Source organism: Siphateles boraxobius, unplaced genomic scaffold (genome assembly GCF_051911475.1).
Source record: "Siphateles boraxobius isolate OS27281-9 unplaced genomic scaffold, OSU_SipBor_1 50, whole genome shotgun sequence".
Taxonomy (NCBI): Eukaryota; Metazoa; Chordata; class Actinopteri; order Cypriniformes; family Leuciscidae; genus Siphateles; species Siphateles boraxobius.
This window is the reverse complement of record NW_027509142.1, coordinates 2,311,871-2,336,583: the sequence shown is the minus strand read 5'-3', so window position 1 is coordinate 2,336,583 and position 24,713 is coordinate 2,311,871. Positions and strand designations below refer to the sequence as shown.

At 38.2% G+C, this 24,713-nt stretch overlaps 1 protein-coding gene and 1 long non-coding RNA gene across 2 annotated transcripts in view; one reads left to right on the top strand and one right to left on the bottom strand.

Moving 5' to 3' along the window:
• lgr6 (leucine-rich repeat containing G protein-coupled receptor 6) overlaps positions 1-23,600 on the top strand; it is a 103,746-nt gene extending 80,146 nt beyond the window's left edge. Inside the window, exons 6-18 of the mRNA XM_077204736.1 lie at positions 662-733; positions 4,779-4,847; positions 5,578-5,649; positions 8,145-8,216; positions 8,778-8,846; positions 9,736-9,807; positions 11,512-11,577; positions 11,939-12,010; positions 13,255-13,326; positions 15,971-16,096; positions 16,927-17,081; positions 18,222-18,302; positions 20,593-23,600. Coding sequence (XP_077060851.1) covers positions 662-733; positions 4,779-4,847; positions 5,578-5,649; positions 8,145-8,216; positions 8,778-8,846; positions 9,736-9,807; positions 11,512-11,577; positions 11,939-12,010; positions 13,255-13,326; positions 15,971-16,096; positions 16,927-17,081; positions 18,222-18,302; positions 20,593-21,854 — 2,260 coding nt within the window. The 3' untranslated portion in view covers positions 21,855-23,600. The remainder of the gene's footprint in view (positions 1-661; positions 734-4,778; positions 4,848-5,577; positions 5,650-8,144; positions 8,217-8,777; positions 8,847-9,735; positions 9,808-11,511; positions 11,578-11,938; positions 12,011-13,254; positions 13,327-15,970; positions 16,097-16,926; positions 17,082-18,221; positions 18,303-20,592) is intronic.
• LOC143712749 (uncharacterized) overlaps positions 1-24,016 on the bottom strand; it is a 94,256-nt gene extending 70,240 nt beyond the window's left edge. The window contains exons 1-2 of the long non-coding RNA XR_013195064.1: positions 23,867-24,016; positions 4,871-4,981 (exon numbers count right to left, since the gene is read on the bottom strand). This is a non-coding gene — a long non-coding RNA (uncharacterized LOC143712749). The remainder of the gene's footprint in view (positions 1-4,870; positions 4,982-23,866) is intronic.
• Positions 24,017-24,713: the final 697 nt, after the last annotated feature.

The following is a 24,713-nucleotide window of genomic DNA, read 5'->3' as shown; positions in this document are numbered from 1 at the left end:
TTGGTGGAAAAGGGGTAACACATGAGCTCTTGAAGCTCCGCTCTCTGTAATGGGAGCACCAGGCCATTTGCATTTAAAGGTACAGACATAAAAAAGTGTGTTTTTGCTTACCCTCAAAAGTGACAATTTTAACATCCTATATACAACATATCTGTTGGGCATGTTAAGCAAAAACTTCACATACAAATTCTGGGGAAATCAGAATCTTATTTTACATCTTATGAAAAGGGCATCATACCACCCCTTTAAACTGGTTGGATGTATTCCTGGATCAGCATGCATAGTATCTTACCCCAACTCCAACATACCCCAACATAGTATCTTATCCAATCTCTACAATCAGAAAAATGTTAAATATTAACATGGCTTAGAAATGCCCTTGAATCTGAGTACATCACACTAATCATTGTGCATGTATTGGTGTGAGGGATGGAAACCAGGAAATCAGAAGAAGTTTGAACACATGCCTTGGTTTGATAGGAAACTGGAATAATCCTAAATTCTTTCAATTGCAAAGCAGTGAAATGATAGTGTGGTTTAAGTTTGTATATCATCCACCACATTCACGTTTATTTGAACCAATGTGCACAGCCTAACAGGTGTCATTCCTGAGGTTTGTTTTGATATTTACTATAACGCTAATGAATGTTTTCATGTTTAGACATCTTCATAACAACATGATCCGGACCCTCGGACAGAACTGCTTTGAGGGACTGCACAGTCTCGAGACTCTGTAAGTAAGATCGTCCCTTAATGAAAGATTAAAAACATGAAAGCATTTCCTGTTTGTAATGCAAACAGACCCTGATCTGTTATTTGATTTTGGCATCCTCGTGTTATCATTATGGAAAAGTCTGTGGCTATAAATATGAATCAAAATTACTAGCAAACTAGCCTGACTCTACTTACTGTATGTTCAGAGGTTCAGCTTTGTATGAACTATAAACATATCGTTCTTTACACAATACTTGTGCTGTTGAGATATGAACATGTTAATTGCAGTACCTTGTTTTTAAGAAACATAAAAACTCTTACCTCTTATTAAAATCTAAGAATTTATGGCAGACTTTCAATTTCTGTAATAGAAGCAGCAATGATTCCCTGACAATGACTTCAGTGTTGGATTATGTCTTTAGTGCTCCATACGAACATAGTCATACATGTAAGCAGTAAGCAAACTATACAGTGATTTTTAGGGGGCCCTTTGTGGTTATCAGGCTGATGTCTTATGCTGGTATTACAGGCAATACATTTATTTTTTATGCTTTATTGTGTGCTTCCCTTTTCCTTTTAGCTTCATAAATTCAGCAATACAGTAAATAAGGTAACTGAATTGAGTGGTAAATGTCATGGGAAATAATTTCTTTCATAATGTGGATTTTTATGTGTTCTATCACTACACCTGTGCATTTATATTGGACTATTCAATATATTGGCAATGTCAATAGCAAGACCCATTTGAGGTGGTTGAAATTATGTTACACTGGATCAAGTTTTAATTGACAGTCATAATAAAATTCATACAAATATATGAGAATGAATAAATTAATAAACAATCATTTTATGGCTAGTGGCTAAAATTTTCATAATCACACCTGGAAAATAGCACACATTCTCTGCCAGATTCATGCTATATAGCTTATTATACATTACCAAACATGGTAGATTGAAATCAAATGTTAAACAGGCCCAATAAATGCATGAGAAAAGCTTTTAAAATTCATGAGAAATGTTGAAAGGGCCTATGAACCAAAGCCAACACATATTTGTAATGTAATGTATGAAAGACATTACATAGACCATGCTAAGAAAGTTTGGCTTTAAAGGATTACGCATATGCTAAAGTCATGGTGGTCTCCAGGATACCGAGAGGTTCACACCTGCTTTTTAACAGCCTGCTGAAGTGCTAAAGATGACGTTTTCCTCTTTACGAGAAGATTTCAGCCTTGAGAATTGTACACACTGAACTGAACACTTCATTTGAGAGCAATCACCGAAGGAACCGTGTGCTGAAACTCTCCCGTGAAAAATCTGCGGCTTGATAAATTTGCTGTTTGGAAGGAGATAATATTTATTGCACTAGACTTAAGCACTTGAAAATGACAAAAATTATAAAAATGTTATTATTATTAAAGGCCAGGGTGCTAGGAGAATCAGTTATGATACTGTAGGGCAGTGTTTCTCAATCAGGATAGATACAGTGGATATATATATATATATATATATATATATATATATATATATATATATCTTGGACAGTATAACAGTTTGGAATGTGTCTGTAGTGGATAAAGTTACAAGTATTAAAACTTGAATGCATTGCAATTAAAATGTCATAGTAGTAAAAGAAAAAGTCCCAGAAACCGTAATAGTCATGTTGTATACTTAATGACATTGTAATCACCGCTATAGTGATGGCTAAGCAAGAAACTAATCTTCCTGAGGCAAATATTCTTATATGTAACATGACACACTGTAAGAAATCTTGCCAGCTGTCTCCGTTCAGTTGCACATGTGTGTTTGGAAAGTGCTGAGCTTCCTTAAACAACGGAGGGAAACATATTAGCTTTCTTTAAAGGGTCTCAGACATCTTTTCGTGGGATAATGTGCATCTTTTTATTGATGCTGCTGTAATCCCCATCACTATAATTATCTCTGAAAACGCATTCATAATCATCAGACTTAGTGGCCACCGCCGTGTTGGTTTGTTATGATGCCTGATGATTTAGCTTTCAAACAGACTTCTGCGTGGTTTGACGAATTGTAAATCAAGGTAACTGACAGCTCCCGTTCTAAACAATGAGGTCTTCCCAGGAAATGAAAGGCATTCCTCTTCTCTGCCATATCAAAGTAATGTCTCCAAACAAGACTGACGGATGTTCTAAACAAAACCAGGATGTAGACATGGCAGAGCCACGCGACACGGCTCGCCCACAGCACTCCGTTCCCGGTCTCTCCACATGCAGCCCATTTTATAGGCCGAAAATGCGAGTGAATTTTCATGCAATGTTTGAAGAAAATTACTTAAACATTTACATGACTCACTAGAAGTGAGATAGCTAATGAATAAAACAGATTCACATTCATATAAATCTAAATTGCTCATACACTGGTTATGCAATCCTTTTGAAATTGCTCATGCACTGGTTATGCAATCCTTTTGATTCTCTTGTTTAGTATATTTGTTTAGTATACAATGTTATTTTTGTCATCTACAAGTAAGCCATTCGTAGATCGATGCCCCTGAAACTTGTTTGAGTCTCCTGGCACGTCCTGATTTTACAGAGTTAGATGCGTTGATGGGTCAATTTGTTCAATTTAGTTGATTCTGGAACAACATTCCTGCTGACAAATTTAGTCCTAACCATATACCTACCCATAAACCTACCCCTACCCAAACGATTTAAAGGGAAATTATGGTAAATAATATTGATGTAAAAGCACCTAACCCTGGTTGTAAGCCAAAACTTGACATAAACTGTAAACATGTCCCTCAAATCTGATTGGTTGATTGGAATGTTGTTCCAGGATCAACACAGAACATTTTGCACTTGGTGAAATCATGTTCTGCAGCATCCTGACCAGCCTGCCGACATTGTTTCAACCAATGGCATGAGTTTTGGGCGGGACTAACTGTGACTCAGACTGTAATTGAAAATGTATTATTTTTGCAATTTCATTGTTGATGCTAATGGCTAATGATAATTTGTCATGTATCAAGAATTTCCATGTATATATTCACCTTAAATAGGCCAAGGTCAGATCGCTTTTAAGACTGTTTTGCAACACAGACACACTCACGCACATATAGACAAACACATGTACACCCACGCAAACAGGAATAAAGCAAGTGTTTTGCCCTTTCTGGATGGTGTCCAACACGGGTCCACCCCTATTCACCAAGTTCACTTCAAACACACTGGCCACCTGCCAGAAACGTTTTTCCCCTTAAAGAAAAAAAAAATAAAAAAATATCTAAACATTTAGACTGTTTTGAAAGCGTACACTTAACACTAAGGGATAAGACATATAATTATGGGTATGAAGAGACACATTCAGCATTAGGTATTGTAACTGCGGGAAGCGGATGATATGACTAAGACCTGGACCTTCATGAGGGGATACAGGGCCAAAAGGCACCTATTAATGCCGCCCAGTCGCCTTTACTGGGCAAAAGGTTTGTGGAGGGAAAAAAAGCTCCTGTTCAATTATAGGATTTTCCCAATAATTATTCTCTGAAAAACTGAAAGAATCAGAGATGAAAAGGAGCGCTGAGATCCAAGGAAAACAACATGCAAACTGTGGCCATAAACACATTGTTCTTGCACCTGCGTGTAAGGCCGCTCGCCCTTAGCAACCGCCCGTGTTTTGGTTCAAGCGGGTTTCCTAGAAGGCTAATGAAACGCATACAACAAAAATAATGTATGCAGAGGAGAGGTCACGTCATGTCAGATTAGCTTAGAACAGCTGTCTAGTTCTCCAAGGACGACCAACACGAAAAACCCGTAAGGTCACAGGGAAAGATTTTGACTGATTGGAACCACAGTTCTTAAGTGTTTGCTTATGCTACAGACACGTAGGATGAAAGATCAAATAAAAACGTCAAAACAGTTTGGCTAATATGTGACGAGCTAGCTAATTGTGGTTCCAAAGGTGGTCTTATGGAAGACAAAACTTTAAAAAAGGACGTAGTTTTGCATATTAAAAAATGAATCCCTTTCTCTTAGCTTGTGTTCCTGAGAGTTCTTCTGCTCTTATGGTTGGTCTCCTTTCTCTAGGGAATTGAACTTCAATGACCTTCAAGAGTTCCCCGTGGCCATTCGCACACTGGCCAAGCTTCAGGAACTGTAAGTAACCGAGACTAACTTACCCAGCATACATGTGTCAGCGTGCTTCCTTTAAAGTGGACCGCTTGGCCTGGCCTCGTGCTCCTTGTAAATCCCGGTTAGTCCCTAGAATGTGGTTCTCAAGCACAAGTTTCCTGCAAAAATGCAGATGCTTAGAGATGAGCGCTTAAGTCCTTCCTTCTCAAGTATCCTAAAGTGTTTTTTGCCTGCGGGACTGCCTCCCGACAGGTGTTTCTGTAAGATACAAAGGATGTTTACATGGGCAGATTTGAATTGACGCAACCAAATGGTTTACACGTGTGCTTATGGGAGAGTTCTGCACTTTATAAAAAGTTAAAATGCTATTGGACTCGATTATCCAAGGTGATGAATTAATTTTCGGCACCCAAAAAAGCCTTTTAACCTTGTTTATTTAAAACTTGTAATTATTTTAGACTGTTTAGAATTTTCGGATTACAATTTGCTGGCAAAATGTGTGCCATAAATTAACTTTAGCATGTTATATTCATAGTGACGGCAGATGATGATGAATTATAAGCTGTTGCAGTGGTTGAATGTGTGGCCACTCTGAATAGCACGTCAGCGCTACAATTTATAGCCTATACGGAACAGATGCAGTTAGCAAAAGCACTCCACAAAGCGGGTCTTGATCGCTGGATTTCCTCATCCTATAGTAGACTGTGTTTAAGTGTGCAGATGGTCATATTCTCACTCTCCATGCGTTTTGCAGGGGTTTCCACAACAACAACATTAAGGCCATTCCCGAGAGAGCGTTTGTGGGGAACCCACTTCTGCAGACCATGTGAGTATCTCATCTCGCTTTTTTCTGTTGACTAAACATGTCTCACTGTGTAACAGACAGAACATGTTATAGAAGTTTGTTTACCTCAGCCAACGGAGCAGGAAATATGTGACAAATATTTGGGTCGTTTTACAAAACGGGTGCCTTTTGTATCCCTTTTTAACATTTTAACATTGTGGAAATAACTCAAAAATACAGTACCTTTATTTTTAATTCATTGAATTGCTTTCTCCTACCCGTATTAGCAAAAATATCGATTTTTATTGAAAAAAAATAAGGTTTTATCTGTTTACATTAGTTAACTACTTTAGTTAATGTAAACTAAGAATTAGCAATACTTCTGCAGCATTTATTAATCTTAGTTTATGTTAATTTCAACAATTACTAATACATTATTAAAATCAAATGTTGTATTTGTTAACATTATTTAATGCACAGTGCACTAACATGAACAATCAATGTACAGCTGGATTTTTATTTACTAACATTAACAAAGATTAATAAATACTGTACAAAATGTATTGTTGATTGTTAGTTCATGTTAGTTATTAACTAATGCTAACAAATGATGTTATTCATCATTACTATATTATTGTAATTATTATAAAACCTTGTTCAAAGGATGTCATTTTATCTCTTGAATAGTACTATATTTTATAATAAGCTAAAGTTATGATGTTAACAGGGTTGGCATAAAAAGATAAAAATGGACAGAGATAAAATAAAAGCTAAATTATCTTTATTTTGTCTATAAAGAGGCCAGCTAGTAAGAGCTGTGCGAGTAAAAACCTCACTCTCCTGATCTCAAGAGGCGCTCTAGCGACTAACGCTAGAGACTGCGATCTTTAGCCTCCATGTTAGAGCGCCCCCATCCCATGCCAGAGACCCGGGCTTGAGGCCCGCACACAGCAGCCCGGTTACCATTTTCTTTACATCTCAATTCTGTTACCAATTACTTTTACATCTCAACTCTGTTACCACTTCTTTTTACATCTCAATCATGTTGCTACTTTTTTAACATCTCAATCCTGTTACCACTTCTTTACATCTCAACCCTGTTACCAAGAACAACTGATTTTTTGGTCCCACTTTATATTAAGTGGCTTAGTACAATGTACTTATTTTGTTCATGCTGTATTGTAAAACACGTTAGCTGCTATTGAGGAGTAATACTGGTAAGGTTAGGGTCAGGTGTGGTGGTATGGGTCGGTTTAAGGGTAGGTTAAGGTGTAAGGGAAGGGTCAACAGTGTAATCACAAATGTAATTAAATAAATTAATTACTGCTGTAATTGCATGCAGGTATTTTCCAATTATAAGTACAATGTAAAAGCATGTATGTACACAATAAGTCCATTATATCAAATTATTAATTTCAATGCAAGTACATAGTACTTAAAGCCACTTAATATAAAGTGAGACCGATTTTTTTTGTTAAAGGTATAGCAGAGGATCTTTCGGAATTTTAGAGAAGACCCGCCCTCTCCAATTTTTTTAAAAATGCACATGCGCAACACTCTATTTGCTCCCGAGAGGGAACGCCTATTAAACGTGTTGAGTGACCGAGGACTCAAGACATGATATGCAATGGAGAAGTAGCTTGTTGCATTTGTGTAATAAATACTATGGTGAACACATTGTAATTATCGTAAATGAACACACAAGGTTTTAGAATATATCAGCGTGACACCATTTACCATTTGGTCATAAGGCTACTTTAGACAAATTGAGATGTTTACCGTGTCTACGCGGTGCATGACTTGTGCCAGGGCTAGCATCGCTAATCATAGCTTACATTAACTTTTACTAGCAGTGATTTTAAACGTATTTCTCCAAATAGCATGACAAACTTTACCTGTCTAGTAGAATCTTCGCGACTGCGGCATCAGTGGGAAGCCCAGCCTGTGCTTTTAGCGCACGCCAGCGTGTGAAATATTCACCCAAAATCACTCTGGTCTTGTTTCTATATTCTGCAGCCTTTCTCTTCTTATCATACATTTCGTATACATTTTTTCTCTTTCGACCCTCAGCCATTTTCAAAGGAATGGCTGAAACTGTAACTCATCACACATAATACACCTGAAAGTGCGCATGCGCAGAAAGCGAAAACTACATAGGGACGAGCACGTACCGTATCACCACAATGATTGACACTTAGGTGGACCAATAGTATAGGCTACCCACCCGGAAAAAGAAAATCCTCTGCTATACCTTTAAAGTTTTTTTTAAAGTTTTTAATCCTTAAACAAAACATTTGTGTTGATGGCTAAATTAAATGTCAACTCTGTTACAATATAGTACAAGAAATAATTCTGTTATTTCTCAGCATATGTTAAGCTTTATTCATTTAGCTGGATATGGCACGTTGTACTTTATTAATGCTTAAAGACATTCTTTCCTGAAAGGATATACATGTATCCTTGTCAAAAAAGAACAGGCACCCGTTTAGAATGATCCATTAAATTTCTAACAAAAACTAATGTCTTTCTCTGTTCAGTCATTTCTACGAGAATCCCATTCAGTTTGTTGGAAGATCGGCATTTCAGTTCTTGCCAAAGCTGCACACACTGTAAGTACACGTCTATGTGTGAAATTATCACATACACATGATTAAACAGAACAGTTTGGCTTCCGATAATGCACCCCTAAAGTACCAGTTGGCAAATGTGTATAATTTCCATTTCATAATCGCTTTCATTTTGATGAATACTGTAATCTTGCTCACCTCTTGCCATCACCTCTCTCATAAGTAAACATTAAACTAGTAATTTGTCTCCAAAAAACAGCACGTTTCAATTATAACCTCATAAATACCAGAATATGACATTTAGCTTTTCATAAAACCAGTAAAAAAATGATTTACCTCTCTCCAATTACAGAGATAATGCATAAGAATGCTGTGAGTGTCTATTCAGCATTCATTATTTTGATACAAAGCCTACCGTCTTCCATTGTTGGTTTTGGTTAGCGTTGCAAGTGTAATCAAAATGATGGAATCAAGTGGAATAATATTCCTGGATGATGGAGAGCTAAGTGTGTACGGTAACAGTAGACATCCCTGTGGTTTTGCTGGACGACATCTTCATTAGCAGAACGATCCTCACTAATGAGTTATCTAATCTCGTTTTAGCTCTTTGAACGGGGCCACTGAGATCCGAGAGTTTCCAGATTTGAAAGGAACCACCAGCCTGCAAGTTCTGTGAGTCTGAGATCAAATGTCCCCATTTCACGCAGGATCGGTTTCACTTAAGAGACTTCCAGAAGTTCTTCCCACCGTCGAGGACAATGGAATAACCGTTGACAAAATAGAGATGCTTTTACTGATCTCTCAGCATGTCAGCAGGTTTCGTACAAATGATGCTTAGGCAAAGGCCTGCTGAACCGAGCCCTTCAATGTTTACTGGTGAAGCATCTGTTAATATGAAGTATATAGTTACTGATCCTAAAAGCCACGGAGCATTAAACCACTCATTAGAGTTAAGGGGGAAGGGTTTTCAAACAGCTTTTGGTCGCACCCCAATATTATACAATTGTTTGAGTCAAAGTTGCTGTGTTGGGCTGGTCGGGTTCCTCAAACTAAGCAACATTTTGATAGCACCACAGTGCTTACAATTTTTACACAAAATATTGCTTAGTTTGAGGAACCCGACCAGCCCACACTGCGACAGTGTTTACAATTGTAACACTGTAAAAAAAAGTTGGTGCTTCAAATTTTAAGCACAATCAACTTGGATGTTTAAAATTAAATTAATCTAAAATTATTAATATTTAATTTATTATAATTAATCAATTTGAATGATTTTTGTCTTGGTTCCAGTAAAAAAAAAAAATTATTATTAGCATAGAATTAGCATAATTCTTGCTGTAGGATAAATCTCAGTTTCTTTATTTTTAAGTCATCTTTTTCAGTGCATTCACATTCATTTATTTGCCTGTTTTTCACTCACTGTTTCTCTCTCCTGGTTCTCGCATACACACACACACACACACACACACACACACACACACACACACACACACACACACACACACACACACACACACACGAACACACACAGTGTAAACTTTCCTCTTTGATTTTCTCTCAGTACGTTGACCCGAGCTGGACTGACCGGCCTGCCATACGATCTCTGCCACCTGCTGCCTAAATTACGAGTGCTGTGAGTTTCCAAACACAAATATGCACCTGCAACACACAAACACATTCAAAAGCTCAGATCTAAAAGATTCCAAAAAATACGAACTGGCAAAGGGAGTTGAAATTTCCCCTGAGGGATTTGATGTAACCAAACAATTAAGGAGTTCCTAAAAGCCTCCCTTAACATGAACTTTAAAACATCAGCAGGTGGTTATTTTTAGCCATCTTTACTTTTTATTTTTCATCATTTGCGCAAGCCTGTGCAAACAATTTTTGAATCTCAACATTTTTCTTTGCATTTAATCACTCTTTTTAACATGTTTAGGAGCAACCACTTTCAGGTGAACAAGTTGAGTTAGAGAAACCCCTGCAGGAAAAGTGAGACTTTTTGTACACTAAAAATTATGAACGCAACACTTTTGTTTTTGCCGCCATTTTTCATGAGCTGAACTCAAAGATCTAAAACTTTTTCTATGTACACAAAAGGCCTATTTCTCACAAATATTGTTCGCAAATCTGTCTAAATGTTAGTGAGCACTTCTCCTTAGCCGAGATAATCCATCCACCTCACAGATGTGGCATATCAAGTTGCTGATTAGACAGCATGATTATTGCACAGGTGTGCCTTAGGCTGGCCACAATAAAAGGCCACTCTAAAATGTGCAGTTTTATCACACAGCACAATGCCATAGATGTCGCAAGTTTTGAGAGAGCGTGCAATTGGCATGCTGACTGCAATAATGTCCACCAGAGCTGTTGCCTGTGAATTGAATGTTAATTTCTCTACCATAAGCCGTCTCCAAAGGCATTTCAGAGAATTTTCAGCACATTCAACCGGCCTCACAACCGCAGACCACGTGTAACCACACCAGCCCAGGACCTCCACATCCAGCATCTTCACCTCCAACATCGTCTGAGACCAACAACCCAGACAGCTGCTGCAACAATCGGTTTCGCATAACTAAAGAATTTCTGCACAAACTGTCAGAAACCGTCTCAGGGAAGCTCATCTGCATGCTCGTCGTCCTCATCGGGGTCTCGACCTGACTGCAGTTCGTCATCGTAACCGACTTGAGTGGGTAAATGCTCACATTCGATGGCGTCTGGCACTTTGGAGAGGTGTTCTCTTCATGGATGAATCCCGGTTTTCACTGTACAGGGCAGATGGCAGACAGCGTGTATGACGTCGTGTGGGTGAGCGTTTTGCTGATGTCAACGTTGTGGATCGAGTGGCCCATGGTGGCGGTGGGGTTATGGTATGGGCATACGTATGTTATGGACAACGAACACAGGTGCATTTTATTTATGGCATTTTGAATGCACAGAGATCCCGTGACGAGATCCTGAGGCCCATTGTTGTGCCATTCATCCACAACCATCACCTCATGTTGCAGCATGATAATGCACAGCCCCATGTTGCAAGGATCTGTACCCCCGGACCCCCCTCCAATACAGAAAAACTGCACATTTTAGAGTGGCCTTTTATTGTGGCCAGCCTAAGGCACACCTGTGCAATAATCATGCCTGTATATTTTTATTCATGTTTTTGTATTCATTTGATATTAAACTACTGATATGTTATGTTATGAATATGAATTTTGTGAAATTATTGTGAATTGTTACCAGTCAACCTCTGTAATTATTCGTGAGCTACAGTAAGAAATGCTTTTTGAGATAAAGAAGTCTCATGTGAAGACATTTCTAATCTATATTTGTTTGATTTCAGGGAGCTGTCTCACAATGTCATAGAAGAGCTGCCGAGTTTCTGCCACTGTGCCTCGCTTCAAGAGATGTGAGTTCAGGCATCTCTCTCTAGTGTAATAGAGTAACATTGCCAATATATCTAAGATAACTCTAAGAGCCCTAAATAACCCACATAGTATTTGACAAATGACAAATGAACGTCATTACAGTAGCAATCCATCATTGTCCATATTTTGGAGGCTCTCAAGTGTGTCCTTGGTCGCTGTGTATGATGTCTGGCGTAGAGAGAGAGAGAGTGTGTGTGTGTGTGTGTGTGTGTGTGTGTGTGTGTGTGTGTGTGTGTGTGTGTGTGTGTGTGTGTGTGTGTGTGTGTGTGTGTGTGTGTGTGTGTGTGTGTGTGTCAGAGAGAGATATGCAATAATACCAGATGTTTTGTTTTGACTCGGCAGAGGCCTGCAGCACAATCTGATCAAACAGATTGAGATGAACACATTCCAACAACTCAGCTCTCTGCGCTCACTGTGAGTACTGTACACACACGCACACATCTTCTGATGGCCTCAAGTGTAACAGTACAATATGAAAGCACAGGTGAAAATACTTCCGATTTGCATTTTTCTAATTTAAAGGTACACTATGTACATTTTTTTGTTCAAAATTGACAAAGTTTTAATATTGAGTCGATACATCATCAATCTTTTTGTCTTAATATGATTCACTGGTTAGCTTGTTTTCATAGGAAATTCGCATCATGTCACTCGCCCGTGCGTGTCTCATCATATCCATAAATACAGTAAAGTTTCTCCAGCTACTTTTATGCGTTTCTTGTGTGTGAGTGGCTTCTGGGGAACCACCCGTTTTAAACAAACATGAACAGAGGAGAGTCTGCTGGCAAAAAGAGAATGCATCAGAGATCGTAATAAAACAAAAAATCAACATTAGTTTGACTTTTCAGAGATGGTGAGAACTGAGGGATTTGAAATGTTGTAAAAGGAGATGGCGATTTTATTACTCAACAGGCGAGTAAGGTATTTTATTGAACAGATAAATTGCAATATGTAGCGTTCTAACAGAGTTCATTGTATAGCATTATCTGTTGTGAAGGGTCATTTCATTATAGTTGTTGTCGCGTTGTGAAGATGTGTAAGATATTCATCCGCACAGTCAAGCAGAGCCGAAGCACAACCAAAACAATGTTCTTCTGTAAAATGCATGCACTTTTGTTTTTTTTTAACCGCAACTGTTACAAAAGTTACAGTGTACCTTTAATACACATTTTACATTACAAATTGAAAAATAATGATGGATAAAAAAATTAGAAATACTTAATTGTCCCCCTTTTTGTGTAGAGGCACTCAGACTGCATGATTGATTTGAGAGAGAATTTAAAATCAAGTTAATGCGTCTTAAATATTCCTTATTAATGTCCACATTTTTCAGCATTAAAACATTAATCAGATTTTTTGAGAACATTGATATTGTGTCAAGAAAGAATTGATAGAAAGAATTCATATAAATAATTGGTAAAGCTCACCAACACTTCCACCTAGAGGCCAAGACAAGTTAACCAATTAACAGTTGGCAACCAAAAGCCAGAAAATTCTATACAAAACTATGATTATTGTTAAAAGAATATGAGAGCAAGACAGATATCTGATACGGATAGAAACTGTTGGCTGTCAAATTCTGAACAAAAGCATTTCTATTTTTATGAGAAAAGGAGAAATGACAGGTGTATGGATGAGTAAATAATGTTTCATTACAGGGATCTTAGCTGGAACCGGATCAACACCATCCACCCTGACGCCTTTTCCTCTCTTCAGTCTCTCATTAAACTGTAAGTATACTATATGCAAAACACTGCCATTGTATGTCATTGGATTTTCTACAGAAGATAAAGCTCACACAGCCAAGATGCCTGTATAGATGTAGAAAACTGTTATTAAACTGCGACTTTGCACAACCATCCCATTTGCACAAACAGAGATCCCATGATGCACACTTGAGTTTCTGTCATTCGTGCAATGCTTTCTTTGGCTCAAAGTGAAAAGACTGTGCTTGTAATCATGGTTAAAAGCTCTGTGCAGTGTTGAAGACGTGGATCGTCAGTCACAGGCAATTAAATGCAAGCAGCATTAGGTGAAGAATGTGATGAATGAATGAGGGAGAGTGATAAAGTGTGACAGAGTGAGGCTGATAAATGTGTGCAGCAGTGAATGACAGTGTTATACACAAAAAGATATCGCAATAGTTATAGACCTCGTATAAACCTCTAAGTAATTACTCTGGGGCGAATTCACTACCAAACAAAGTACATGGAAAAGGCAAATCACTGTTCTAGGCTCAATACAAGTACAACTCCTTTGACAGTATCTACTGTATGGCATGCTATTGATTACCACAAAAAATAATTTTGACTCGTCCTTCACTTTGTAAAAACAAGCAAAAATAATTTTCTGTGGTAATTAACAGCATGCCAGTGTTGAGTGTTGAACCTGGAACATGCAAAGTTTTATTTAAACCGATGCATTTCAGATCCCATCAGGGTTAAAAGTTTGAGGCCTGTGGGCCAAAACATGTCGGTTTGAATAAAACTTTCTCTATATCGGATTTAGAAAACTTCACAGCCTCTTCACTGCAGAATACTGATATTTAACACACACACACACACACACACACACACACACACACACACACACACACACACACACACACACACACACGTGTGTGCAAGCAGTCGACTGATCAGAACAGACTGAGCCATCTGACCAATCAGAGCAGAGTAGACCAATCACAACAGACTGGACCATCTGACCAATCAGAGCAGAGTAGACCAATCACAAAAGACTGGACCATCTGACCAATCACACACACACACACACACACACACACACACACACACACACACACACACACACACACACACACACACACACACACATGTAGTGTTTCCATGTTTTATGAGGACTTTCCATAGACATAATGATTTTTATACTGTACAAACTGTATATTCTATTCCCTTACACTAACCCTACCCCTAAACCTACCCATCACAGAAAACTTTCTGCATTTTTACATTTTCAAAAAACATCACTTAGTATGATTTATAAGCTGTTTTCCTCATGGGGACCAAAAAATGTCCACACACGAACAAGGATTTCAGATATTGCCATCCTTATGGGGACATTTTGTCCCCATAATCTAGGGTTTACCAGGCCACACACACACACACACACACACACACACACACATTGGTGTGTGATTGGTCAGATGATCCAGTCTTTTGTGATTGGTCTACTCTGCTCTGATTGGTCAGATGGCCCAGTCTTTTGTGATTGGTCTACTCTGCTCTGATTGGTCAGATGGCTCAGTCTGTTCTGATCAGTCGACTGCTTGCAGTGCATTTCGGAAATGAAATGCCCATTACTATATCTAAATTTCAACTGTTCCTCAGCACTTGATACACAGAGATACGAACAGTAATGATGCCGTCGGTTTTACTGTATGAATTCGAGCCTGAGTCTGATATTGAAACATTGGAAGAAGTAGTTGATCAACCCGTGTCACCATCGTAAGCATGGCTTTGGCAGGCTGTTTCTACGTTTATATTTAGTTTGATGTACACTGTAGATGACTCTTCACGTCCTCATCCGTTTGGAAGTGCATGCAAAGTGGATTTGCTTTCACAGCACAGAAAATGTCAGACATGTCTTCTTGACATGTCGACAACACAAACCAAACTCTTCCAGTCTCAGCTACAGCTACAGTGATTGAGGGTCAAAGTAGACATTGTTCACAGTCAGCCAATGAAGACCATAGGCTACCATTATGCACATTAGTAACAAATCTATGTAGTTTTGAGCAGGCATTAAGTCTGGAATTACTGACGACTCCTTTCAGGCAGTTCAGAATCGATTTGTTAGTTTGGGAGACAATAACTCCATTTATCTGCACGTTTACCTTAAAAAAAATTTCAGACAGACTGTTTATATTCACAAACATCTTTTACACTACATGAAAGGTAAAATCATAAAAAGCATAATCAGGGCACTTATTGGTTGCAAGATATTAGTGGATCATGTTTATGTACATATAGTTAATGCGATGAACCTGTGGTTACTCTGCAAGGATATCTATGTGAACTTGAGGAAAACTGGAATAAAATAACTAACACACTAACTAACTGCATAAATGCAAACTGTCCAAAACTTCAATGTGATGGTTGCCTTTTTAACCGCATCACGCATTACTGAAGGTAACACATTTAACTTCAATAGCTGCTAAAACCTCATGACTCTAATTTCAATATTTCCAACAGAAGATCTCCAAGGAACAATGTTGACAAACGTTCACACAAAATTATCTTATAGTATAATATGGGACATTTTAAGTAGGTACTTCAAGTGTAGCACCACTTTAGCTCCATCTGCAATTTTTTTTTTACACATGATGATCCATCTATATCTCCTCTCTCCATCCAGAGATCTCACTGGGAACAGATTGAGCAGTCTCCCACTAGTTGGGCTAACAAGTCTTACTCATCTTAAACTGAAAGGCAACATGGCACTCTCACGATCTTTCAGAGAGGAGGACTTCCCCAACATAAGGTACATTTGTGATAACCAATAATCCAAATAAACTCTGCTATCCCGCACAACAACATATTTGTTAGACTTAAAAAACTTTCATGTTAAACCATCAAAGAAAATTCACAAGTGTATGCGGTTATTAAGTCCCACAACACAAATGCCTCGAGTAGCTCAAAAACACATGAAGGTTTTACTCTGTTTTCGGAGAAACATTCAACCGTTTATAGATTTGACAGTTTCAAGATACTAACAATCTGGAACAGGCTGTGCCCCAAGGAACATTCTGTTCATTTGTACGAGTAAACGATTTCTGTTAGCTTCCCTAGAATATCTGGTTTGATGCAAGTCATCTGACCGGCGGAAAGATTATTTAAAGATACCTTATTCTCAATACAAGAGAGGCTGTTATAAATAACATATCCCGATTCATCAACAGCACAGGGTTTTGGAAGCGCTCCAAGAATTCAGCCTTAAGTGCTGCCGTAATTTGATTAGCACTTCAAGAAATTAGAGATTTCAAGTATTAACATTTCCAAAAATTTCCAAACTGATTACAATTAAAGAGAAGTCACGGTTTCAGTCGTGACCCAATTACATTTAAAATAGCCCTCGCAGTTAGATGTATTGCTAGATTACTTCATGCATTATTTGCAGATTGATGAATCATTTTTTCCTCTGAAATGGGATCTTTTATAGTTTTCATGTTTCCTTAAACTGATGCAATATGTCCTTATTTTTAATGTTAAAACTCCATTTGGCACATAATAATAAAACTATTTGTGGTATAAAAATATTTGATGGAACATATCAAATCATTTTTAATTTTATACATCACTTTGTTGAAACAGGGTAATTGAGATGCCATATGCCTATCAGTGCTGTGTATTTGGAGCCTGTAACAGCTACAAAGCAGCCAGCCAGTGGGAAGAACAGATGGGCAGTGAAGAGGAAGATCTCCAGAAGAAAGCGCTGTCCCTGTTCCCCATTCACACTGACAACAACTGTAAGTCCCACAACTAGGCCATCTCCCAAATCTGTCAAACATTGTACAGCATTGTGACTAGAAAGTGGTAGCAAGCACCATTTGCAAAACAGTACCTTTTTTTTACTTAGTACAATGGTAATAACATGGTATTCTTTGAAGTACCACCAGCCACCACCACTACCTGTCAAAAATGTAGACACCTCCTCATTATTTATTACTATTTTCCACATTGTACAACAATAATTAAGTCACTGAAACTATGATATAACACAAACAGAAGTGTGGGAATCACATAGTGACCATCCACAAGTGAAGATGATTTCAAGCATTTAAGCTTAAGCATTTAGATAAAAATGGTTTTAGACTTTCTGAGGTGGTCTCTTCACCTTCTTAATAGACATGCAAATGGCTAGAATAAACCAGCGGGTTAAGTTTAAATTATCTGAACTTGTGAAGTTTCCCAACTCCAAAACTATATCGTGTCAAGTCACTCAAGTTTGTACAGTAAACCTTATATCAAAGTCCCTGTAGCCAAAAATGAAAACATTGACATTACACAAACACGTTACTCATATGAAAGGAACATAAAAGCACCACTTGTAGCGGTTTTCCACAGTGTGTGTGTGTGCGAGACTATTTTTATTTGCTCTCTTCTATCTGCCAGTCTCTTCATCTTTAATTAGCACAGTAGAAACATGTCAGGGCCTTACAGTAACCGCAGGTATTTGACAGATGAAATAAAATGTGTCTTTTCTCCATGCATTCCTCCATGCGATCTGATCAGGTTTCAGACTTGAAAGCAGCCCTCCGTAATTACACTCCATGGGAAATTAGATAAACATTAACAATTCAAGGTCCAAAACATACCATTTGGCTTATCGGAAAATAACAAAACCAGAGCGTGAACAAAGCCTGATGATTGATTGCACACTGAAGGAGAAATGGAAAGTTGCAACTGAGATGTTTTCGGTGTTGAGTGGTGCTAAAGCCCTTAGATAAATTAATCCGTTCCAGCAGACTTGATGTCCGTAGCATGGTGATTAATCTTCTGCCAGACTGAGTGCATCATGGCATCTTGAACACTGAAGACTATTTCATCATACTGTCATAAATGCACAAACCAAAGGTGCCTCATGGTTTTCATGTGTTCACTTGCAGATGACCTTGACTTAGAGGAATTCCAGTTAGCTATTGAAGAGTCCAAACTACAAACCAGCATACAGTGTACCCCCATCCCAGGTAAATTCAATCAGAAACACATCTCAACTCTAGGTCACATATATGCCACCAAGACTGTGTTCATATCGAGTACAAACAAACTAAACAAGACGCAGGTTGAAGAAAAAAAAAAACGTTTTTTCAAAGAATTTTTACACCAAATCTATGCACACCACCAACACTTCAGCTTAGCATGATTTGATAACCATGTGAAGAAATTTCAAGTGTTGCCACTTTCAGAAATGGTGCTGATATAAAAAAAGAAAGAAAGATGGTTTCAGCTATGACCCAGTAATCTATAAAACAGCTATTGTTGTTATATTTTATTTTGCATTTTTATAAGATTTGATAAATATTAATAAACGTGCTTCAGTCTATTCGAAACGAACATTTATATACAGGGCCTAAAACTAACATTTTGCCACATCTGGCGAATGGGCGGTGACTTAAACTGCCATTAAACTGTTTTTTGCAAAAACAGCCAGTTATGACACCAAAATATTAGATACCAGGGAAAATTCACAGTTCTCTATTCCAATTTCTATACCACAGTTATAACTACATGCCTAGCTCATATAAATTTAAAACATGAATAAAGACAAGTAACAGACATTTTCAGAGACACTATATAAAGTAATCAAATGTAAAAGTCTTCACTGTATACATGAAACAGATTAATCCTTATTAAAGTTTCAAAAGTTATTCAGTCAAGAGCAGTGAGTAATTTTTTCTTTGTCCTTTTGTTATTTGATTAACATTGAAAACACAGAGAGCAACATAAATATTAGGCTGCGGTCACAAGACCTAATGAACGGATCCAATACTGAAAATGATACACGTGTTGTCTTTCTGGACTGTTTACGTTCACTCAAGCCATAACCGAATGTGGTCGGATACACGCAAAGACGGTAGGGTACTTGTCGAAGTGGGCATTTTTTTTATATATGTCCGTTCAAAAGCAAAAAGATGTGAAAGATGTTCAGTATTCGCGTGCTGTCTGAGACTCTTTTTTCTGGGTGCGTATTTCAGATCTTTGGGCACTCTAAACTTTTAACACAGCGCATGAGTAACGAATTGAGTTCCCTTTGTGTCTTCTTGCACTTGAATATTTAAATTTGGCAAGGCTTAAATATTTGTGACAATGCAGCACTTGCCCATCAACTGTCCTGAGCATCACATTTCACATTTGTTCACGTTTATGTTCTCACAATATTGCATTGTTAGAATTCATAAAAAAGTTACCAGCTAACTGACGATTGACACCGATTCGTATTCTCGCCAACACCAATTTCTACTTGCATTTGGTGCTCTGCGAGTGTAAATGACCATAGAGCGTAATACTGAAGAAGGTAAAATGTGGCCAACTATTATTCTCTTTTTTATATTTTAATTTTACAAGCAATTGTATTAAAACCATTCACACATGTCTACCATATTCTCTGAAAACTTCACAAACTATTTTGAATTATAGGGGAAAGAATCTACACTGAACAAAATTATAAACGCACCACTTTTGTTTTTGCAAGACTTTTTCTGTGTACAAAAAAGGCCTATTTCTCTCAAATACTGTTCACAAATCTGTCTAAATCTGTGTAAGTGAGCACTTCTCCTTTGCCGAGAATAATCCATCCACCTCACAGAAGTGGCATATCAAGATGCTGATTAGACAGTATGATTATTGCACAGGTGTGCCTTAGGCTGGCCACAATAAAAGGGCAGTCTAAAATGTGCAGTTTTACTGTATTAGGGTTAGGTCGAGTATTTAGTGTGACCAGTCAGTATCTAACCAATCAGTATCTAGTGTGACCACCATTTGCCTCACACATTGGACCAACATTCCACAGGCCACAATCAACAACCTGATCAACCCTATTCAAAGGAGATGTGTTGCACTGCGTGAGGCAAATGGTTCTTTGTTTAAATTAGATCTTTGAGTTCATGATAAAATCGGGTAAAAACAAAAGTGTTGTGTTTATAATTTTGTTCAGTGTAGTTAGATTCTTGCAGTACTATATTTCTGACTGTGTGAAGATGCTAATAAAGATGCATTGGGTCTCATGAAACAAGCACAAAAACTTGTGTACTTAATTTGAAAAAAAACTTTTCTTACATAAAATGTTGCACTTTTTCAAAGCAACAATTGATGCAATAACTATTTTAAGAAAGATTTATTACTAAATATTGTGTGAATTATTTTGTTGTGTATTTGATCCGTAGTAAAAAAAATGCAGTCTTGTGTGAATAAGCCTCAAATGAATGTGTTCTTTCTGATATAATGCTCAAATTCTAATTGATCATTTCACCCCTTCAGGTCCATTTAAACCATGTGATAACCTGTTTGACAGTTGGGTGGTACGGCTTGGCATGTGGCTCATCTCTTTGGTCTCGCTGACAGGAAACAGCCTTCTCCTCTTGACTGTCTTTGCATCCCCCAGCTATCTCTCCCCTGTTAAGTTCATCATCGGCACCATCAGTGGCGCCAACCTGCTTACGGGCCTGTGTACCGGCACCTTGGCACTGGTCGATGCCCGGACATTTGGAGAGTTCGCCCTTCATGGAGCTCAATGGGAAATGGGTGCTGGTTGCCAAACAACAGGCTTTCTTTCAGTATTAGCTTCAGAGGGGTCCATACTCCTCCTGACTTTGGCTGCAGTGCAGTGCAGTGTGTCCGTGTCTTGTGCTCGCGCCTATGGAAAGTCGCCGTCCCTGGGAAGCGTGCGAGCCGCCTCTGTGGTGTGCTTGGCACTTTCATTGGCAGTCGCCGCTTTGCCGCTAATTGGGGTCGGGGAGTACGGGGCAACTCCACTCTGCACGCCTTCACCACTGCCGGATGGCGAACCCTCCACGTTGGGTTTTATGGTCGCTTTGATAATGATGAACTCCCTGTGTTTCCTGGTGATCACCGGAACTTACATCAAACTGTACTGGGACCTGATGAAGGGTGACTTCGACAGCATTTGGGATTGTGCCATGATAAAGCATGTGGCCTGGCTCATCTTCACTAACTGCCTGCTCTACTGCCCCGTAGCTTTCCTCACCTTCTCCTCCCTTCTGGGACTCTTTCCTGTGAGCGAGGAGGTTGTCAAATCAGTCGTCCTGGTACTTCTGCCTCTTCCTGCAAGCATTAACCCCTTGCTCTACCTCCTCTTCAATCCACACTTCCGTGAAGACGCACGTCTCCTTTTTAGAAGAGCTCACCACCATCATGACCACAACTTGGATTCCTTCGTCTCGGTTGACACGGAGAAAAGCTCATATGACTCCACTCAAGCTCTGGTGTCCTTTACCGCTGAGGCGGATGCAGTGTTCGAGAGTTCATCAGCACCAAACCCAGACACAGTCGCACGGTTTTCTTGCCCACCCTCAGTGCCTCTCATCCCATGCCAGATGCAGATGAAACCCTCAACAGAGAGGGAGAGCGTTGGAGAGAACCTGGTCAGGTCAACACCAGAACACATTGCCAAAGAGCAGGAGTATTTCAGGAGCAGTGGACTGGAAACTCATAATGGCACCTTCTTTTCTGGAGTCTACCACTCCCCGATTCTCTCAGCTCAGTCTTCTCCTAAACTCTAAAGCTTTCAAGGACCCAAGGAGTTTGAGAAGTTGTGAGCCTACACATGAACTGACCCCTAAAACCTTCAGAGCTAATGAACAATGTACTGTTTTAATTTGGGACTATGTACAACTATACTGTCCCAACTGCTCCATGGCATAAAAAAAGCTTAATCAAGACACAATCTTGTGGGCCATTCAGTTATTTAAGCAATGTTCAAAAACAAATCCGCATTTATTTTTTTGTAACTTTGTTTTTTGTAATGTGTTTGTGTAATTAGGCTTAAAGGAATGTTCTGGGTTCAGTATCATCATCATCTAGGGAATACTGAGGATTTTCAAATAAAATAATTTCCCGTTCAACTCCTTCCATAAAAACAATCGAAACAATACAAGCACGTACAATGGAAGTCTATGTGACAATGTACTGCACGGGTATAAATCTTAAAATTCACACTGTATCAACAAAACAGTGTTTCATAATAACAAATCCACCATGTATTTGGTAATGCATAACCAGAAAAGAAGCTAATACGATTTACAGCTTTACAGCTCCAAAGTCTTCTATTTTTATTTTTTTATTATTTTTTTTGCTTTACCAAACACATTTAATTGTTTTGAATCTGGAACATTCCTTTAATTAGAAAAATATCACAGGGATGTTTGCTGGTGTAAAAGGAGTGATGTATCTAAATATGTCAATGTGAAAAAGGTCTCTGCATAAAGCTCAGTTCTAATGTCATGTCTCTCAAAGCATTATGCATTAATTTCCAAGTGTGTATATATCCTTGTTAATTATTTGCAAGTAGTAACTTGCTAATGTGCACCTAGTGAATTAAAAAAAAATATGGGAAGGTAAATATCTATGTATATTGTCAAATAATATTTAGTGAAAATACATCATGCCAAGTGATGCTAGAACATAAGGCCAGAAACATACTCTCTGCAAGTACACAAAAGGCTTGGCCAATGAACTGCAAGCTCCCAGTCCCACTGTACATATTAACATAAAAAGTGGTAAGAAACCTTGAGAGAACAGTCACCTTCAAAGGTCTGTGCCATAAATTCAGGTATCTAGCTATATACATGTTGACAACTTATTTTAAATGATTGACTTTCTTCAAACCAATGCTCCAACACAACATAAGTTTAATGCAATATGCATTAAAATTAGTTAATTCGCAATGCAACATTTCAGAAGCATGAACATCCAGCTTAAGTAATTTGAAGCATTGTGTTCATGTACTTGCATAGACTATGTCTGAGCCTCACAGCATCTATTTTCAGAGTTGCATTTCATTTTTTTTACGTCAAGGCCACATGATTAAGGAAGAGCAAAAAGTGAAATGAACATGTCAGTGCTATAAACTGAAGATATAAAAATAACTATGCGTGATTTGATTAGGTCGTAATAACGCTTGGTCGGGATCTTTTACAGATTGTAAAGTAGGCTAGCTATTGTATTGTAAAATATAACTACCTCTGATCTAGCATGCTATACCTTTTTTATCATCATTGATTTCTATTCTTTTTATATTAAATGTATATTAAAATGTAATTTTTATATTGAAATTCTAAGATCTTTGTACAACAGACACTATTCTGGATGTAAATATTTTCGTATTTCTGTACACATGTGATAAAGAATGATTTAATAAAGTTACTAGTTTCATAAATGTATGTCTTGAGGACTACTGAACAATTCAGAGAGATGTGAATGTAGTGCACCTTTGAAATTTTAACAACAATAAACCCAGATATAAGAAACTGTGTAGAAATGAGATTCAATTAATATAATTCAGATGTTTGTCAAATATAAGCTACCTGCACATTTTCTTGGGTTGCTTTAAAGTGCTTCTCTCTTGTGTGCAGTTTTCTTATTTGTATTCTCAGTAGAAGGGGAACAGTGCAATCAGACTGAAGAATAATATAACAATGGCTCCTACCAGTGGCTCATGTGTGTAATGACAGGAGCTCAGCCTTGGCAAGAAAAGTTAACATATAATAGCCATAAAAAAATACACAAATCCTACTTTGTTCATCTGGATTGCATGTTCAGCCGTTCATTTATTTGCCTTCTCTAGATTAAGTGGTTTGTTGTATTTATATTCTGAGTACTGGAAAGTAAGTATGTAAGACACTCCATTAATTTCCATGAAGAAAATTAAAACAATAACAGTCAGAAAACTTGCTGCATCAGAAAATATGACTAAAGAAGTATCTTCTTCTTCTTTTTATTGGCGACTTGCAACCACATGGAGCATTATCGCCACCTACTGTATCTTAAAGGTGGGGTATGTGGTTCTCTTTTTTGTCCATTTTTTCAAAATAACTTGAAATCCTATTCCTAACCCACTTACAGCCACTGAGTTAGAAGCACTGAAATGAAAATTAAGCAATTGAATCATCTGTGGAACGGGCAGGACTCGAAAAACTCCAGCCAATCATTTCCAAGACCAGCTAGAATCATTGGACAGTAAGTTCGTCAATCAAACGGTCGCACCATACCCCCCTCCCCCCAGCACGCGTGACCCCCTTCGTGCGCATACTCAAAGCTCGTGACGCATGCGCATCTCGTCAGTAAAGCCGGTTCCATGATTAGTAGTAAATAGGGCTGGGAAAAAAATCGATTTGAAATAAAAATCGAGTTGGTAGGTCAAATCGATTCACATTTTCAAAAAATCGATTTTTTAGATTTTTTTTCTCTCCCTCATCAGTATAGCATATACATTTTGCATTCGCCAAATCTTCCTTCAGAGTTTCCGTAGCACGCTCCCTACGGCGCAACCCTCTGCCACTCCCCCGACGGCAGCGTATTCATATACAAACAACAACATGGCAGAAAGAGAGCAGCTCCTTCCGAAGAAATGCTCATCGACG